At 40.4% G+C, this 19926-nt stretch overlaps 2 protein-coding genes across 3 annotated transcripts; both read right to left on the bottom strand.

Annotated features, from left to right (window-relative positions):
- Positions 1-2: 2 nt before the first annotated feature.
- Positions 3-7358, bottom strand: soul5l (heme-binding protein soul5, like). Its single transcript, XM_071503487.1, has 7 exons — positions 7173-7358; positions 6076-6135; positions 4485-4566; positions 4266-4386; positions 4042-4181; positions 2427-2590; positions 3-1928 (listed from the first exon to the last, which is right to left on the bottom strand). Coding segments are annotated over exons 1-7 (1059 nt in total). The 5' UTR covers positions 7175-7358; the 3' UTR covers positions 3-1438.
- A 1329-nt stretch (positions 7359-8687) lies between these two features.
- LOC139635907 (protein GPR108) lies at positions 8688-19172 on the bottom strand. 2 transcript variants are annotated; one of them, XM_071503470.1, is made up of 18 exons: positions 18534-19172; positions 18118-18240; positions 16760-16810; positions 16473-16567; positions 16300-16370; positions 15971-16161; positions 15829-15891; positions 15633-15734; positions 15423-15556; positions 14244-14319; positions 14033-14106; positions 13833-13950; positions 13612-13742; positions 12140-12183; positions 12001-12050; positions 11453-11536; positions 11103-11224; positions 8688-10515 (listed from the first exon to the last, which is right to left on the bottom strand). In XM_071503470.1, exons 1-18 carry the CDS (start codon positions 18627-18629, stop codon positions 10428-10430), a joined length of 1713 nt encoding a protein of 570 aa, XP_071359571.1. In that variant the 5' UTR covers positions 18630-19172; the 3' UTR covers positions 8688-10427. The 2 variants fall into 2 exon arrangements, with proteins under 2 accessions (XP_071359571.1, XP_071359572.1); XM_071503471.1 differs by having other exon boundaries at positions 16473-16564; positions 18534-19155.
- Positions 19173-19926: the final 754 nt, after the last annotated feature.

The raw sequence follows: 19926 nt of genomic DNA, 5'->3' as shown, positions 1-19926 counted from the left end.
AGTGTTTGTTATGGGTTTTTATTGCACCTTCCTCAGACCATACAGTATGTAGCATAGTGAACTGATATAACTCTTATTGCATTGGTTTGATCTGCTGTGATTCTTGGGGATCTTTGGGGCAGTCCAACCGCAGTTAGATTTGACGACATGATGAGCAGAAGTGAAGTGAACAGAAAAGTAATCACACTACTCCAGAAGACCAGAGCTAGGAGGGTGAGTCTGTGTTTATATCCTGCTCTGCTTTTCTGAAGGTTGAATGTTTGGTCATTTGACTTATTCCTGAAACATTTTGATCAAAGATAGTGGATAGAAAAATCAATTGTGAAAGTGTTTAATATTTACAGGCAGATTTGGAATTGACTTGGGTTAAACTTGGATTCAAAAATACAATTTTTTTTTTAAATTTATTATAGCTAAAATTTTAACAGAAAATTAAGGGAGAATCCAACAAGGTATTTTGAGTATATAGCAGGTTGTATGTTATTAATAATCCCTACTGTCATAATCAAAGTTGATATTATTGTAATAAATATGTTCATTAAATTCTGGGAGCCAAAAAAGTCCAAGTCCAAAATCAGATCAAATTTCTTAATAACATGAAAATTGATTTTAAAATATCAATACATTATGTTTGCAAAACATATGGCCTAGTTTTTTGTTTTGTTTTTTTGTTTTTTTGAGGACAAATACTGAGACAAAGGTTTGATCGAAGGTTAAAAAGAAAACTTTGGGAAATTTCATGAGCTATACTATTAAATAGAGCCATACAGTATCGGTGTCAGCACTTAGGGTTAGGGCTGTGCCAAAGATCCAAATGAATGTGCATTCTGGATTTACTATAATTTACCAATATATTGCCACACATCATGAAAGTAACTGACGACAAGCTAAACGGAAAGCTTATTAATAATAATAATAATTAATAACATCATCAAAATCCATTTACGAGAGTGGACAGAACACAGTAAAGTTTCCTCTGATATAATGGCCTACAATGGTTAGTCCCAGCATTTGATTTATCAGTTACACACAGGTTTCCACTGAGGTCCTATTAGTCTCTAAATTACGTTTTGGTTTAAACTGATGTTAAAAGGCGTCTTTCTCTGCCTTTAGATTCAACACAGTGACTTTCTAACTGTCTAACTAATACATAGATCTTATTTAATTCTAAATGCAGCTGTATGATAACCTCAGAACGACAAAGTGTACAGGCATGTGTTTGCTGATACAGGAAGCTGCAGGTGCAAAGCTGTGATAGAACATAGAGTGAAATACTAAGTGCCATAAGGAGGAGTTGGTGTAATACACAGGATTAGAGAGATAAGGAAGAAAAGACCAGCGTGTCCATCTATCGCTCACATTCACTCAACCCTCTGCCTTCCTTTAGATTCCATGTTAATATACCTGGAATGGCTGCTTAAAGAAAACGTTAAAGTTGTTAATGAGCGTCATCTGGCTCGACCACAGGGTTACTGTCAGCTTGTGTGTCCACAGAGCTGTGGGCTGTGCTGTTCCAGGGGACAACATCGGACTGGGGCTCCAGAGACGGGCTCACAGAGACAGGATCAGAGGAGTTGGTTGTGGGGTCCAGCAGGATCTGGGTGGAGGTAGGAGGATGGCTGAACGCCACGTCAGCGGGCACGTGGGACGAAGGAACAGGAGGAGCGTCAGATGAGGGGAGAGCGGGCGTGTCAGACGGCAGTTGTGAAGAGGAGTTGGATGTTGTATACGAGGAGGAGTTGGAGGGAGTGAATGAGGGTGAGTCAGACAGTGTGTGGGGGAGAGGATCGGTCTGGGAGTCTGTGGGTGAGGCGGTCAGAGTCGGCATGGGTGTGTGTGCAGGGGTCGGCTCCTGTGGATCTGTGCAAACTGGCTCTCCCTCGGCCACATACCACACCTCATTGTGCCTGTTCAACAGCTTCAAGGGACTGCACACACACACACACACACACACAAGGAAAGAGTCAGAAAGATGAACACATCAGTTAGAAGTGAGTGACGTGTGAAGTGATGTGTGTTTGTTCTATAATTACACAAAACTTTGTAATCTGCATATGGATCCGGGTTTGCATCAAAATGCAAATTGTGATAATCATGCTGATAACAAGGATGCAAAATTACAGGTGAGTCAGAATCATGTCCATACTATTCAAGTTTACTATGGTGCCTGTGTGCCACCTAATAATGAGACGCTGAAAAGTTGGTTTGTGCACCTAAGTTTCACTGCAACTGTGCAATATGTTTAAGAATTATGGTCAATTAGGCAACACCTAAAACAATTTTGCATCAAATTATAGGAAAATGATAAAGCAACATACTGTAGATATCATAAAAAGTCATGTTTGGCCAGAGTTTTCCAAATATCACACACACAAAACTTGGGGGACGACATAAAGAACTAGAACATGAAAGTTAGTTAGTAATACCTGTCATAGCCAACTCCATAGTGGTAGCTGTGGTTGTAGGAGGCTCGGACTCTCTCCAATTCTTTAGTCAGCAGGTGGGCGTGAAGCCTGGAGGTCACTGACAACATCCAGCCTCCATAGCTCCTCACATACACGTCCATCTCTGGCATCTCAGTGAAGTACAGCTGCAATAGAGACACGGACACAACGTCAGCAAACAACAAGCTACTTCACAGTGAACGCTGCAGGGAGAAGTTGAGAGCAGCAGACAACACGGCTCAAATGCTCCTCCTCACTGACGTGTAAACACCAACATATGTTGATCATCAAGCCAAGGAGACACGTTAAAAGTAATTAAATTAACTATCAAGACAATAAAAGCTTGTAAAAAAGTCTATTTTCTTAGTGACTAAAGAGAGACAATGGGATTTTTCAACTAGATGTTACAAACATATATTTATCTGTAAAATTAAAATGAGGAGATTTTTATCGTGAATTGCAGGAAGTTTTAAGAACTCATACTTTACTCCAGTGGTTCCCAACCTGTGGGCCAGGGCCCATTTGTGGGCCACGAAGGTAACTGCAAGTGGGCCGGCAAATCATCAGCATATATTTACATATAAATATATGTAAGTAATAATAATATAAGTAATGTTTTTAAATGTTTTAAAACAAAATGATCCTTAATTATTTTTTTTTAAACAAACAACTCCTTTCATATATATATAAATAATTTTTTTTTTTTATTAATTAATAAATTAAAAAAAAAAAAAGTTTTGTATCATATTAAGGCCTATCACTGTGATAAGCCTATGATAGGAACTTTTTTGTTGTTGCTGCCAGACCACATTATATACTTGTTGGCTATCTCAGTCTGACTGTGTGCTAAAAGATTACAGCCATGGCAAGATGAGAATCAAAAAGGAGACGCGAATGAAAATGGACAGCTGGTTTGCAACAGGAAGAATTAAAAGGAAAGAGTCAAGAGACAGATGGTAAATCCATAAGTGATCCCCCCCGTCAAACATAAAAATAAAATGAACCTGCTTTCAGTTCAGGCCTGAATGTTCGATCATTATCATTTAAATAAATTGTGCTCTGAGAAGGTTTATTTGGCCTCTGTATTGTTATGGGGTTGGATGTGGGCCCTACCCTCCTCTGCTCTACTCACTGTAGAGTCCATGAAAGATGAACTGACACTAATCAAATCACGTAAACTTTGAATGAGTTGAATGAAGAAGTAGGTGTTTAATATTATGTGAGAGAGCTGTATAAAGAGAAGAGGGTAAGAGCCTTTTGGGATATGTTTTGTCAGTAAGTGAGACAAATGAGATGGAAAAACAGATACAGGACAGAAGCACTGATACCTTCATGAGGCAGCAATGTCTGCTTCTATTCTGCTGAGTGAGAGTGGCAGCAGAGCCAGCTGCACTAAATACTGTACATCCATCAATGCTCTCTATTGATCTAAAAGCGAAAACCACTGATCAAATTACACACAGATAACAGGAAGGATAAAAGTGTTTGACTTCATGATATGCAAGGGCAGCAACCCAACTCTAAAAAAACCTGCCTCCCTCTGCACCTAAGGGCTCTTTCTCCCACAGTCCCTCTTCATCTGCCAGGCTCAGCTCACCTTGTCACTGGTGGGTGCAGGTGGTTTGTCCTGGTAAGCTGCCGGCAGTGGGAAGTTTAGCGTGTAGATCGCCGGCTCCCACATCTTAGTCTCCTCTGGGATCTTGACCAGGACAGGGGCGGTCATCTCCATCTGGATCCCTGTGGACACACACATGCAGAATAGCACACACAAAACAAACGCACTCGATTGAGGCTGATTTTCCTCTCATGCACTGTCCTCACCTCCATCGTTGGCTCCGGTGATGTACTGGAACAGTCTCCTGAAGGCCATGGCCGCACCCACACCCATGAAATAGGCTTCGGCATCTGTTGACACCCAGCGAGTGGGGCTGTAGTGTCGCACCTGAACAAAAAGAGAGAATAAGATTGTGCGAGAAGTAACAGCTTGATGGGCGGGTAATGTGTCTATGTATGCTGGCTGAGATCAAGGGGTTCACTCACCTCATATTCATCTGTTTTGCAGACCAGCTCATACTCCAGACATTCCTTTGACTCTGTGCAGAAGCTGTTGTTGGTACTCGGTCTATAACAGAGTGGTGATAGAATTCAGTTTTATTATTTAGCAAAAATATGTGGCCAAACCTCTGTGTACACCCCTGCAGACCTCAACCCCATCCAAGATCATAGGGATAAACTGGAGCCTGACCGGTTGCCCTAATATCAGTAGCGAGACAGCAAGCAAATTCTTTCTATAATAGAATATATCATAAAACAAGAAACAAGACTAAGAATCTGCAGCTATGCTAGCAGATCTATACTTAGGCACAGCAGTGCTTTGAAGAAAATACCCATTTTGACAATGCTAACATGCTAATATTCAGCAGGTATAACGTTTACCAACTGAGTTTAGTCTGTTAGCATGCTAATTTGCACTAAACACAAAGGACAGCCGTTGCTGATGGAAATGCCATTAGTTTTGTAAGCATTTGGTCAAAAACAGAAGTATTAAGGGACACAGAAATTTTGACCTGATGATGTTGCCAGATCAGGAGATCAATAGTCAGAAGATGAAGTTATTGAAATTTATTCCTGAGGGGAACATGAATGTCTGTATCAAAATTAATGCCTAGCTGTCTAGTATCGTCAACCTCACGGTAGAGGTAAAGAGGTAAACGAGATAGCCTTGGGATAAATCCTCTGCAAGCCATGAATATCTGTGCCGACTCATCAAGCAGACCTTCTGATGGCACTAAAAGAAAATCCAGAGGATCATCAAAGTTGTTAGAATTCATCCTCTGGGGAACTTGAATATCTGCAGCAAAATTCATGGCAATCCATTCCATATTTTTTGTAAATTTCAACCTCATGGTGGCACTAGAGGAAGAGTCAGGGGATCACCAAAGTCATTAGGATCCATCCTCTGGGGACAATGAACGCCTATAGAAAATGTAACCGGAATCCATTGAGTAGTTGTTGAGATATTTCAGTCAGACTGACAGACTGATTGACACTGCCGGTGCCATACCCCTAGCATGACTATAAATAAGAATAAAACCCACAAAATGATAAAGATGTGCGCAGATGGTTTATCTGACACTTTTCCAGGCTATTCCAGAGTCTACCAGCAGCAGCAGCAACAACAACAACAGCCACCTTTGTTTTCAGCTTTGACCTTGGAGCAACCAGAGGTCCCTGTTCTGACGGCCTGAGGCTCCTCCCAGTGGTCGGAGGGCACCAAAACTCCTTTAAATAGAGAGCGGCATGACAATGTAATGCCTTGTTTGTTGAAAGTGACATCTGGTAACTGTATTAGTGCCCGATCTCATTAATGCTCTTCAATTATGAGAATGGGAGAAAATTCTTGCAGCCAGATTCCAAGATCTTGTTAAAAGCCTTCCTGGAGGAGTGGAGGCTGTTATAGCAGCAGATTAATGCCAAATGTTTTCAACAATCATAGGAGCAGTCACGAATTGAACCACCAATCCTATGATTAATGGCCAACCCACTCTGTTTAGGTATTATATGAACTATTTGGCCACAAGTGTCAAAGAGCCAACATAATTTGTAATATTATACGCAACAATCAGCTTACCCAACACTTCCTTCAGCTGAAACCACTAGGGCTAAAATCGCCAAGACTGAGATGAAAGCCCTGAGGAAGGACACACAAACACACAAATCACAGACGTTCATTTAAACTTCACTTATTGTACAATCGTCCAGTAGTACCAAGGAATACAAAAATCCAAAAATAACTCTAGTTAATGAGAAATAAGACAATGAATTACTTTATACTCAAGCTAAAAGAATGAATATGAGGGAGATGTTGCTGTAGAGTTAACAAGCTCTAATGAAAGTTATATAACATTATATATTTTAAGGTAAAAGCCTATACTGTGAGCAAAAGCTTTGGGAATATATTCTCTATTGTATTGTCAGAGCCTGTAGGAACAATTAAGGAGGCTATTGTGCAAAAATTAAAAGGATAAAATGTTTACATCTAAAAAAATAAAAAATAAAAAATCTGGAGTAAATGAATATGAATTTGGATTTGTGACTGGCAGATTTTCAAAGGCTTTCTCGGTGTGCATGTGCAAGTGAGCGGAGCACTGTGCTGCAATCCGCCGTTTGCACTGCAGACATGAAATGGGACACGTTTTCCTGCTGTCAGGGCGCCGCAACGAGGAGAGAGAGGGGGGAGAGATGAGAGATCTGCTGCATCATCAGGCTCCGTCTTTTCAAAATCAAAGGCGTTTTGAGGTCATGGAAGGACAGCGTTCAATAGCTCATTACACCCCCTTGATCATCCCCTTCCTGGCAGTCTTTAATCAGGTATTTTTCATTTAAGTCCAACTAACACTGCTGAGAAATTAAGGTTATTCTAAATGGAATAAAATGGCTCAGAATACGACCACCAGTCCAGTTTCAAATCTACCCAGTGATATATGAATTATGTTTTTGCACAGGTGTTGCAGCAGCTTGTTTAACACTCAGTAAAAAGGTCAGATTTCCATGCACGAATGACCGACTGACACCGACTCCAAAATCAACTTCACCTGTCCATGACGCCGCAAAAAAGTCGCTAAAAAATGCCTCAGATAAACATTTCTGGAAAAAAATAAAATAAAATATAACAATATACTTGTGTGATATTTATTTAAACTATAATATATAAGCTGTGATACTCACATTGTCCCGGCCCCGTGTGTGTCTTTTCCACCTGCCAGGGGAGCGCAGGGAGCAGTGTGATGGAGCCTGGATCTGCTGCACTCTGACGGGCGCCGGTGGACTTACTGCGGACTGCGGTGAGGACCAGCGTCCGCCTGCGGCTCACAGGAGGGAGGGGCTGAGTCGGCAGCAGCCTACTGCAAGCTCCTGAGCCGACACTGGACAGATGATCTGCGCCCGTAATCGCTGGGAGTTCACCTCCAGCGCTGCAGCACTGAGACTAGGAAGTCTGGTCCAGCATCCGCCATCAATAATCCATCATAATGCACAAAGATATGAGAGGAAGCCCCCAAATGTAATGCTCTCCTGATAAGGGCTGATCATGGCCTACAGTTTGCATAGTCAAGACAACAAAATACAGCTGCAGTTTTAAAGGGAAAAAAAAGAAAAAGGGTTACTGTAAGGGACCACATCTAGATTTGGCATCTTCTACCTAGAAATTATGGATATGACATTTTTGCTGAACATTTTGTGTATTTTTTGAAGGACCAGCCATTGGTTTCCATCTATGCAAATTATAAAAAAAAAACAACCCTGGAAATAAATTTTTATTATCTATTATTTATCCAATATTTTCTCAATAAATGCATTAAAAGACCTATTTGTGAGTTTTGCTATCAGCTAATATTTGCATTACCATTTGTTTACTGAGCAGTCCTGCTAATAGCTTCAGCCATTATTGCGTTCAGAGGACAGGCTTTAATAGGCCCTCTGAGCAGCCTGGATGCTACTGACTCGCTATTGGAAACTGACAAGACTTTCCAGCCTGGCTGGGGCTAGCATGCTAACTTCAATATAAGAAAAGAAGTGACAAATAGATGCAAGAGTTAATGTTGGTATTGCTTTCTACTGCTGGAGACAGGAATGAAGTTTGATGGTGAACTCACGTTTTTTGGTAAGTTAAGTAAGTGGTAAGTAAACAGCTGTTAATGCCAACGTTGGCTATATAGGGATAACTAAATGTGAAGTCTAATCCAAAACCCATATTTAATTTACTATATTAAAAGCACAAAAACAAAAAAAAAAGTGGATGTGGAAATCTAATTTTTGCCAGTTATCAAAATTGTTGCAGATTAATTTTATTTTGAATGACTAATAAATTCATCAACTAGTTAGTGTGTAAAAATTGCAAATTGAGATTTGCTGGACTACTTCTTGGTCAGATTCACTGACTTCCCAGAGACTCCAGCTAGGACCTAAACCATAACTTGTCATTTTACAGTGAAGTGTCTGTATGGATTTTTAAAAAACGAGAAATAATGATTTTATGTGTGAATTTTGTTACATTTGGACAGTGGCATTTCCCTCTGTTGCTTATGTTAAGCTAACAAACAGATATGAGAGGGGTATCAATTCTCATGTAACTCTTAGCATTTACGTAAATAAACAGATTTACAAAATGTGGAAATATTCCTTTGAATAGAGACAAAAAAATAAATAAATATTGCTTCACGACAAATATAGACAAGAGCTTCATTTGAGACCTTTCCAGAACACCAGCTTTATTGTGACAGTTCACACAAACAGCTCTCTGTAACAAGCACAAAACCTTTTTCACTCAACCAGTTTACTGTCTGTTAACTCTTGTCCTCCCAGGTACCCGACACCCAGAGCCTGGAGACGCATTAACAGTCTGTAAACACTGTGCAGCTCTGTCTTCCCTGTACAGGAGTGTCCATGGTTAAATCTCAGTAGTCTTTCCTTGATTCCTGAAATTTACTCTTCCCCTTGTCTATTGAAGGAATCAAAAAATTTCATTGAGGCTGTGTCATCACTGTCTGAAACACTGTCTATAAAGCGTCTATGCAGTTCTTACGAAAGTGTTATGTGCCTCCTTTTGTATCAACAGTCTTCTTCTGTAAATTATTTACAAATGGCCATCTAACCTACTTGGCTGCACACGTTTCTGATCTTTCATCAACCAATAAGTCATCAATAATTAATAAAACAAGCTTCACATCAAGAGCAAAAAGGTAAAACCAAAAAGCAGTCAAATTCAAAAAGGATCAGTTAGGTCACTTCTCTGCCCAGACTGGCACAGCATGGCCAAAGAGAAAGGAAAAAAAAAACAAAAAAAAAAACAAGGCCGTCGTTGAATACAAGTAGGGGCCACTGCTCTGGTTGTTAAACAGACTGATCCAAAAACACAAGGTCCGCATGTCACCATCTGGGCTGAATTCACAGAGATGTGAGTTGACCTCAACCACTAAAGCTAAATTACAGCAGCGGTCCATATGACGGACTGGGAGGAACTCGTACCTCTCCAACATAAACAATAATACTGAAACAGAACATTTCAATATCCAATAAGTCAATATATTGAAATATACAACCTCTTCAATCAATATATATATATTTCAATATATAAATCAAATATATAAAGAAAAAGTAACATACTGTTCTGTGTGGTGCTGAAGTTGTGTATTGACTTATGGGACATTACTGACCCTTGAATAGTGGGAAAGAGAAACGTGTTAAGTTGCCGAAATTTTTAATATATACTGATTAGCCTTTTACCTGAGAACGGGCTATTGTCTCTGAAGGGAAAAAAGTAGTTGTGTTCAAATCTTGTGTTGTCTCATATTCTCACACACACACACACACACACACACACACACACATACGCACACACGTGTACCCACATCACACACGAAAAGGTACAGCTAAGAGGCTCGCAGAAAAACCGTTTTAAATAGCTGATATAAACACACCCGGAAGCAAGTCCTTCTCTAAAATGATAATTATAATTATCTTTGGAGAGAGAGAGAGAGAGAGAGAGAGAGAGAGAGAGAGAGAGAGAGAGAGAGAGAGAGAGAGAGAGAGAGAGAGAGAGAGAGAGAGAGAGAGAGACACAGAGAGAGAGAGAGAGACACAGAGAGAGAGAGGGAACTGTAAAGAACATCAGAGCTCCTTTCCTTATCTCCACATGGCAGGAACTCGTCTCCTCCTGAAACCTTTCAAAGTTTCTGGGTGGAGTGTTTCAAGGAAATGGAGAGTTAATGTTTTTTTTTTTCTTTTTTCTTTTTTTTTTTTGCATAGCCAGACAGTGGTCATGCCTCCTCTCTGGAAGTGCGACCTTATGAAACTCTTGCAACCACAAGAATTTCAAAATGATAGCTGTCAGTGTGGGTGGGGAGCCTTGGTCCATGTGCACCCCTTTCTACCAGCTGGCCTGGGGATGTTTAGTGGGTCCCTCCCAAGGATGCAGCTTCCTGCTCACAAGGTGGACTCTTTCTGGCGCTCACGTCCGTTGGAGGTCTTCTTCACTTTGGAAATACCCTCCAGCGCACCTGACTCAGTCACTCTGGACACGGAAAAACAGAGAGGAGCAATAACACTTATTAAAAAAGAGAAATGCTGTCTCTGAACTTTTTTCAGTCTATGTGACTTATTCTTTCCAGTGATGGTGGTAAAAGTCCATAAACCACTTCGAAATCACTGAAAAACTGAGCTTATTATATCTAAATATCTAGTCTAATCATGAAGTGTGTTTCCAAGAAGTGGAAACACAGAAAATTCTGCAAAAATTGTAAGCTTGGCTGGTAAAAAGCAAAATGCGACTAAGTGCAATGTAAACAGGCTTAGCAAACGAATCATGACATGTTAATCATTCTCTCACTGGACAAACGAAAAAGTAGAAACAGATGAAAATATCAGATCATCAGAGGCGTGTGAGGAGCAGAGACTCTGGGTCCTGAACGCTGCCAAAAACAAGTGAACTACACTCACTACTTTGCCTGAATGCATCCTATGTAAATGTGAACACTGTGTCAGGCTTATGTACACGTGGTGCCATAAGCCTGCAAATAAAGGTAGTAAAAACTGAGCAAAAGTAGTGTAGTTCAAAGGGTTAAATGGAAGGTGTGGGCTCATACAGGTGTGTGCACTTACACTTCATCCATCTCAACGTCCTCCTCGTCCTGGGGAAGCTGCAGGTAGGGGTTATTGGATGCTGGTCGGAACTTGTAGCCCGTCAACACAAAGAAGATCAGAGTAGACGCCTCCACCAGAAACTGACGAAAGGTAAGAGAGTGTGGGTGGTGTTCAGTGACAGATGAAGAAAGGTGGTGATGGTCAAAAGATGAATACTGCTTGCAGTCGGCTTGTAGCTCAACAACTGCCAACAATTATGCCAATTATGCCCAGTCATTGCTGAGTCAGAGTGTGGTACAGGATGTCTTTGACCTTTACAAACCAGTGCTCTTCAAAGTTATAAAGTCAGATTGTTGTTGTTGTCTTACCTCATAGCACCACTGCCACTGGAAAGGCATGGTGACCTTGAGTAGAATGGCTATGATCCTCGTAAAGTAGATATAACACACAATCTAAAAAGAAGAAAACAGGATTTCACAAATTACACAACATTGGCAGCTGGTTGCTTCAATCAATGTGCATTTTTTAAGCATTTAGTATCTTCCTCAACGTTAGTAAAACTTGCTTTGTGGTTGAGTATAATGACATATATTATTGAAGAGATTGAACAGTGTGTGTGGTTGTTTGCAAAGCCTTTGTTCTGGCTCTGCAGCAGTGACTCTGCTGAATGAGAAGCATGGGGTGGCCCTGCCAAACACTGTGACTCAGTATAATTTACTGGAAGAATAATGCTTGATACTAAATCATAAAAACATTTCATCAACATCCCAAAAAACTTCAGTATGAACGGTTTTGCATTCTGAGGGGATTATGCTGTCAAACTATAGTGTGGTCGGCAACCCAGTGGTGGTCAGGTCTTTGTAGATGGACGGGCGATGACAGAACTGAAATACTGCTGAGCTGAACTCGCTCTTACCATCACATAATAATGCCGGAAGAGCTTGAGCTTCTCCAAATTCATGGCAGCTGAAAGAGATGTGAACCAAATTTAAAAATGAATAAATGACAAACTCTTCAAAACTCTTTACGGTTTAATGGCTGTAATTGATTCTCACCTTTGCCATCAGTGCTGGAAGCCTCTTGTAGATGACGGATAGACCTATAAACACAATTTTTGTTGTTTGAGAAGGACAAATACATATGCACTAGAGCTACAACAATAACTTGATTGAGCTGATCAGAGAATTAATAAGAAACTATTCTGATAAGTGAAGTGATAAGTGAAGTGAATCATTAAATTACTTTTATTGTCAAAAATATCAAATACTCTTTTGGTTTGAGTTTCCCTGCTGTGAAGATTTTGCTGCTTATCTGTATTTTATGTAACTGCAAACTCTGGGTGTTGGATTGGACTGCCACTTTTACATTTTATAGTTAAAATGACTAATTGATTAATCATGAAAATATTTAAGATAATAAATAAAAAACAACAAATAAATATTGACTAAATCAGAGAGTAATCCCAGCCCCCCTAAAACTGGCTTGACATCGATTTCGTATGCTAAGGTTTATTAAGATTGAACTCTGTACAAAGCGGGGTAGGTGGGGTCGATTCGCGACTGGAAGTAAATGTGTCTCGCCTTAATCCACAGAGAAAAGAATGGGAAGCTAATTTCGTACAATTTTTACACCAAAATTAGCATCTATAAGCAGGCTTCTTTTAAATGTGGGTATTCCCGCTAGGAAAGGGGAATAACATCTTTTCCATTGCCAGCCAAGTTTGCCTTTCTGTTTGGACTGAGGACGCACACACACAACTGCAATAACAATATCATCACGTGCAGTTACAGATGACACAGACACAAGACAGAAAGAGCGAGTTGTTTGCTGCTGTGCCGACTTTCATCCTTAGGCTGGAGCTCCTGTTAGTGTCGGAGCATCAATTGATGATTGTGTTTTTGAAACTTATTTGGGAGGTGCAGCTCACTCTTGCAGGCCTGTGCAGAGTGTAGTGTTTCTGGTTTAACACACCCATGCTGGGAAGGAGACAGGTCTGTTTACAGTGTTTTGTGTGTTGTGAAAAGGGGGCGAAAAATAGTGTGTTTACCCTGGTGTTGTGTTTTTATCACTGCAAATTGGAGCCAGAGCCAATAAATACCTGCGTCATTTGCCGAATGTACCCTTTTCTACTGTCAACCAATAGCCCAATGGAAGTGGGTCTTAGTGGGTTTTTTGACCAGTGGAAAAGGGGCTTCAGTCTGACCACACCATAAGCCATTGCTCGACTTGCCTCCGATTGGCTGGTGGTGCTACTAATACAGCCCACCATCATGCCTGCAACCTAGTGTTACTTTTTGATTCATGGCAATCAACAGCTTTCTTACTGCTGTCAGTAACTTCATTTTTTTCCACAGAATGCATTGAAAATGGGGCTTTTTGTTGATATACAGCACCCAAAGTGCTCCATTTTGTCATACACATCCTCATATCTCAACTAGCCTTGAAGGAAAACTAGATGGAACAGTCACACTCACACAACACACACACACACACACACACACACACACACACACACACACACACAGACCAGACAACAGGGAAAAGAATGGCTCCGCAGCAGATGAGGTCGACCAGAAAGAGGATCTGCTTCCACAGATAGTATTCACTGGAGCCTTCTTCTGTAGACTCGATGATGATGAAGGCGACATTATCCAGGACCTGGAGGGTGACAGGTGAGCGGGTCACCAAGAGAAATCCACTGAGCGTAAACAATCATACACAACTACTCTTTCTGAAGCACACACACACCTGCAGGGGGATGACAATCATGAAGATCTTCTTTTCCTTGTCAGACAGGATGTATTTAACGAACGCCCAGCCGGTGCCAATCAGCGCCAGTGTGATGAACAGGAGAGCCCCTTTGAGCCTGGAGAGCACATCAACACAAACTCATGTTAAAATCTAAATAAAATCCACTAAACTTCATATCCTGGAGAAACTGTACTTACAGGTGTGTGATGTAATACATGACAGCCCAGCCTTCAATAGTATGGCCCTTGGTGTTGATGAAGTGATAGTTGATCTGAGACACAAAATGACAGGGTTCATAAACAGACAAAGCGAAGTGAGCTCAATAAACAGTACAGACACAATAAAGACATCACAATAAAAGTCAAATACGAGCAGATATAGGAGAAGATGTGGTGATGGTGCACTTACACTATGGAAAACCAATGACGTGGACTTGGTGAAGGCCAGGGCAGCCATCAGCCAATGGATCTTAAACACACTGTACCTGCAAATGAGCGCACACGGAAAGATGTTTAATGATTTTATACAAATCAAATAATCATTTAACTTTTCATCTAGCACCATCAAGTCAAATTTAAATTTGTCTGCAAAACTAATGACAATCCCATCATTTTGAGTTTCTGTTTGTTATGTACCATCGGTCGTACTGACAACTATCAGTGGATTACTTACTAAGGAGCTTCTTTTTTTTTTCTCTGGTTTCTAAGCAGATTTATAGAAGTTTATTTGCAGTGGTGTTATCATGTCTGTGTGTTCAGGTTTGACTGAATCATCACACTAAAACTGACAATGATGTGAGTTTCAGATGTTTTTTGTAAACGTGTTGAATTATCTTATTCATCTGATTTGGTTTGGAGATCAGTTTGAGTGTTTTCATACAATATGTGAAAACATGTAACCGGTGATATAAGACAAGAGGAGCTCTTTTTATTTTGTCAAAGTAGCTCTCAGAGGAAAAAAGGTTGGAGATCCCTGCTGTAGAATTAAAAAATAAAAATCAACAAGTGTCTTCATAGTTATTGCAAATGACATATGAGCTATAGCCACTTGTTCCACCTGATCATCCAATCAGAGGGCAGTATCAAGATTTGCAGAACAAATTGTCTTTGGTTCTTACGTTCCCTGTTCAGTCAGTCAGATGGCAGATGTAATATTTCTGTCTGGAGTGCAGTTGCATTAGTTTGTTTGGATGGGCCACAAAAATGCCCCCACTAGATCCAGGCCCTTTCTACACTAAACTAAGATGGTGAGCATGGTAAACACTGTACCTGTTAAACAGCAGCATGTTAGCATTGTCATTGTGAGCATGTTAATATACTGCTGTTCACATTTAGCTTTAAGCAATATTGCGCCAAATCGACCCTCACAGAGGTGCTGGCATGGCTGAAGGCTCTTGTTTCAGGTCTTGTAGGTCAAAGAACTTTTGTGGATGCTGTAAAAACTTCACACGATGTGCAGAAACATGACTCTGCAGATAGTCCTTCCGCACATGACAAAGGGATCTGGCATCTTTAAATGAGGAAGCAGTAAATTTCTGTAATAAAGTGATGTCAGCATTCATGTCAGTGTGTCAGCATGTGTGTGTACCTGTGCTTCAAGAGTGTGTACACCCAGACCATGGCAGCAATGAAGAAGACTCCGGCCATGCAAATGTAAAGGCGAGACAGAGGAATTTCTGCTGCTGACAGGTAGCCGCCTGGATTCTTCTCTGTCACTTCCAGCTGCAGTCAATACATTCAAGTTAACAACTGCACACGCCTGAGTATACACATACTAACACAAATATACTCAACTTACAGTGAATGAGTAGGGCATTTTGACTCCAGGCTTCCCGTTCTTACAGTAGTGGAACTTGAGGCTGTACAGACCCTGCCCCAGCGGGCCGACCTCCATGCGGAACTGTGGGAGGAGGGACAGAGGATTTCACACAAACAGTAAACTAAATCAAATATTGCTTCATGTTACATATAATGGCCATGAAAGGAGCACTTACACTGAAGTTGTAGTTGTCGTTAATTTTGCCCAAGGCCAAAGTCAGTTCCTTGGTTTTCCCCAGCTGAAAGCAAGTATGGATTAGAAATTGATTTCGTTAACAGATAACACAGACAAAAACAGAAACAAAAAACACTTCTTACATCAAATTTATTTTCCTCCACAGTTTTGGCTTCAACTGGAGCTTTTGCTTCTGCCTGATCCTCTTCGTTCTGTTTTGCAGACTCTGCTTTCTCTTTGGTCTGAGCCATGTTACCGTCTGGCTTGATTGTGGTTGTGCCTGGTTGAGGCTTCCCTGATTCATTTTTAGCAGCATCCCTTCTTTTCCTCTGACCTTCAGGACACACAATGTTCAAAGTACAGTCTGTTAAAATGGTTCTGTCGCGCATTCTGGTGCTTAAATATGGCTGCAAAAATGGAAGAACAACACTGAATGATTTTGTAAGAGGTGTAAAGTGTGATCAACACAGACCTTTAGGTGATTCAGTCTTTGGCTTTGCTATCAGGAAGTTGTCTTGCACACTGATAGCTTTCATGGTGACACTACACAAAACATACCACACATATTATACAGTCAGCCTTCACATTGGGTTGTCAGGGCACAGTGATGCACACTTCTTAACAACGGTGCTGAAACATACACACCTGAGGTTGTCGACATTGATAAGAAAAAGAATGAGAGGCTCGTCACCGGGCGGCTCTTTCGGTTGAAGTGTGCATCCTTCTGTCTCCTCTGCCTGCTGGAAAGAAAATAATAAATCACGGTCAAATCGTCACATTTGAACAACACAGTGCACATCTCATCACTAAACCGACACTGTAGTATCAGCAACCTAGTCTATCAGTGCCTTAGGACACATGAGAAACGTTTTCCTTTAAGCATGACAATAAGTGAATGTCCTACAGAAATATTTATGATTGGATATACTCACTGTGTAGGACAAGACCCCATTCACACGAGACCTGGAGAGGCTGAAACCAACCTAAACACAGTGTTATAAATGTGGTCAGTCAATAGGTCAAAAGCACAGGATTTCCAGTACATGTAGCAAATCTGTGTCATTCAACACTCCAAATACGATAAGTCTGTTTCCACCTGTGAGCTCCCAATGTTCGAAATCAGCTTTATTTGTATAGCACCTTTCATACAAGAAATACAGCTCAAGGTGCTTTACGATGAAAAAAAAAAAACAATGTCTTTAAAATAGACATAGAGTGAACATAAAAACAGAATGCCATGATTTATGTTAACATAAGACAGAAAATAAAACCCACTTGCTAATAATAATAATAATGATAAGAATAAGATAAAAATAAATATGAAAATTTAATACATACATTACATAAGATGGAAAACAGAACCTACTAAATAATAATAAAATAAAGTTAAAAATAGAATACAGAGAATTCATATAATCAAGTAAGACCCAGCATTTATAAGTGTGAAGCATAGTGCAAAAGAAGATTTCCATCAATTTCTTGAGCTTTAGTGTAAACATATTTAGCAAGCTGACTTCCCTGACAGCCAGTGCAGAGGAGCTAAAACTAGACTAATGCGCTCTCCTCTCTTGGTTCTGGTCAACAGCTGAGCTGCAGAGTTTCGAATGAGCTGAAATTTGAGAGTAATTTTTTTTTGTTTTTGTTTTTATGGGGGTGGCAGCTGAAAATGCATTATAGTAATCAAGTGGGTAAATGCAAACCCTGCGGCAAGCAGGCATTAAAAATGAGCCTTTCTATAAATGTTAATGCACTGTTAGTTCATCCACTCTTCCTGCAGATCACCTCAAAATGTGAGACATTGTTTAGGCTGTCTTGTGCACACAGCATGTTTAAGATCTACCTACAGGTTTTCGATGACGTTTCGGTCAGGGGACTGTGAGGGACTTTCCATAAGGTGGATGGTGGATTTGGAAACAAGCTTTCAATCACTGTCCTGTTGTTGAAGCAAGCCTCTTTTCACTTTTAGTTTCTTGACTGACTGCAGGACATTTGCATCTAGAATTTGCTTATCTGTGAAATCTTACCTGCATCACTGGGTGATAAAGGAAACACAATCCCAAAGCAGAATATTTCCACCCTCATGCTTAACAACTGGCAAAGAGTATGTTGTTTTTGTACTAATCAAGTAGGGTCCCTAAACTTTTGTTTTTGTATTTTTAAATTCATGAAATAAAAAGTAACAGTACATTTGAGGAGTTTTTTTCTTCAGATGGTTGCATTTGCTTCTTTTCAAAAAAAAAAAAAAAAAAAAAAGTCATTTACAATTTGATCTGAAAACACAGTTCTTTACCGGGTAAGTGCTGTAGTTCACAGACGGATCACTTGGTAGACGCAGAGAAGTCAGGTTGACATCCAGTGATCCATTAGTATAGAAACCAAAATTGTTGAGGTCGATGAAAGACCGAGTTTCATTCTGTGGGACAGAAGAGCAAATAAAAAAGGAAGAGATGAGCAGTTGTGCAACCCCCTTAGATACAGCTTCAGTTCACAAATACGCTCCTTTCATTCTCATAATTTGTGCTTATTAAGACTTTACTTCGAACCAAGTTTTACACTGTCACAGCAGGACACCACGTTTGGGTCATGGTATGTCACTAAAGCTAATTAAGGCACACTGGCCGCTTAATAAAGCGACTCCAAACAGCTAAACATTCTCCGTTAGCTCCCAAGCTAGCATCGGTCTAGGTTGAGAGATATTCAACTTACCTCCAGGGTGAGCTTGTGTATCCTAGCTTTGCACCCAGCCAGCAGGAGTAGGAGTAAGTACCCAGCCACAACACAGCCTCTCTGTGCCACAGCCATCACCGGCTAGTTACCAACCTGCTAGCGGTAACTAACTGCTAATGTTGGCGAGCGACAATCCTGCCAGATGGCTCAACAGCGAGCTAGATAGCAGACTCAACAGTATACGAGGTGAGTATATTCAGTGTATCGGCTCTAATGTTACGTCGTTTGTTATCAAATCATAACCATTAATGTTATGTTTCCCTATTATTTTGTGATTTCATCGCGCAAGGTAACAGCTAGCTTACAGACGGCAGATAGAGCTCGCTTCCTGGTCTCGAATCAAGAACAAAACAATGAGCAAGGTTCGGACAACAACGTCACGCACTGCAGGCTTACGTCGTTACCCGCAACTATTAGCCTCTACTCTTCTGGTTCTTCTACTCCCGCTCGGCAGAAGCCACTACAGTGGAAAAGTGTAAGTTATAAAAGTGAATTAAGAAGTTAATTATAAAAGCCGTCCACACGAATAGCCAGCAGTCGTGCACTTTTTGGTAAGAAATCGAGGTTTTTACTTTTAACGTCCTGACTACACCTTGTGAGAGTTGTCCTAGATTTGGTCACATGGTTTGTAAGCTTCCGGTTGAAAGTGTTCATGTGACCAACGCTCCACGTCATATGAAATCTGTCAGCACACATCAAACATGTTTGACACGTGGAACTTAAGTTATTGTTTATTGATTTATGAATTTATTTTTCACGAAAGAAAGATACTGACACAAGCTATAGTTTTATTTCATGTTCAGCACCACTTTTGGATAAGGCACCATTTATAAAGGGCTATAATTAATGTCTTCCTTAATGGTTAATAAATCAATTATTACTGCTAGTCACACTTCGTTAATAAGAGCAAAAGCAATGGTCAGATTAGCCTCATACCCTGGGCATAGACTTGTTTCTGGGTCCCACTGACCTCCACAGTATCATTATTTCTAGAGGCTCCTTCAGTTAGCTGATTTATAGATAATTTTTTTTGTTTATTGTTTGTTTGTTTGTTTGCAAAAATGTTGATAATTCATTCAAATTCAAATAAATCATAAAAACAGCATTCAGCTTCACATTTACTCCATCCCAGTTACTGAACTAGATTGATAACAACAGCTCAAGCACTAAACAAGAAATGGATGCTTAATACATTAACTTGGAAACCTCATGGTCCACTAGGGAGGTCACATCAATGTGCCTGTATAGCGCCACCTGCTGGCACAGGTGGAGACGACAACCACCTGCTGACACTAATGCAGATATGACGGAGCTGCTTAAATCCCAGGATCAACAGTTTTAAATGTGCCTGAGTCACAGGATTAGTTTACTG

Source organism: Trachinotus anak, unplaced genomic scaffold (genome assembly GCF_046630095.1).
Source record: "Trachinotus anak isolate AG129_WGS33_773 ecotype Australia unplaced genomic scaffold, CSIRO_AGI_Tana_v1 ptg000019l, whole genome shotgun sequence".
NCBI classification, from domain to species: Eukaryota; Metazoa; Chordata; class Actinopteri; order Carangiformes; family Carangidae; genus Trachinotus; species Trachinotus anak.
The sequence above is the reverse complement of the archived record's forward strand: the minus strand, read 5'-3'. Positions and strand labels throughout refer to the sequence as shown.

Excerpts from the sequence above, each read along its gene's own strand:
- soul5l (XM_071503487.1), bottom strand. Across the intron at positions 4,387-4,484 it reads GCAAAACAGATGAATATGAG|GTGCGACACTACAGCCCCAC; the intron begins GTGAGTGAACCC and ends CTTTTTGTTCAG. Across the intron at positions 1,929-2,426 it reads TATGGAGTTGGCTATGACAG|TCCCTTGAAGCTGTTGAACA; the intron begins GTATTACTAACT and ends GTGTGTGTGCAG.
- LOC139635907 (XM_071503470.1), bottom strand. The coding sequence starts at position 18,629 with ATGGCTGTGGCACAGAGAGGCTGTGTTGTGGCTGGGTACTTACTCCTA. Across the intron at positions 15,557-15,632 it reads AAATGCCCTACTCATTCACT|CTGGAAGTGACAGAGAAGAA; the intron begins GTAAGTTGAGTA and ends TATTGACTGCAG. Across the intron at positions 12,184-13,611 it reads ATTCTTTTCCCTGTTGTCTG|GTCTATCCGTCATCTACAAG; the intron begins GTCTGTGTGTGT and ends TTGTGTTTATAG.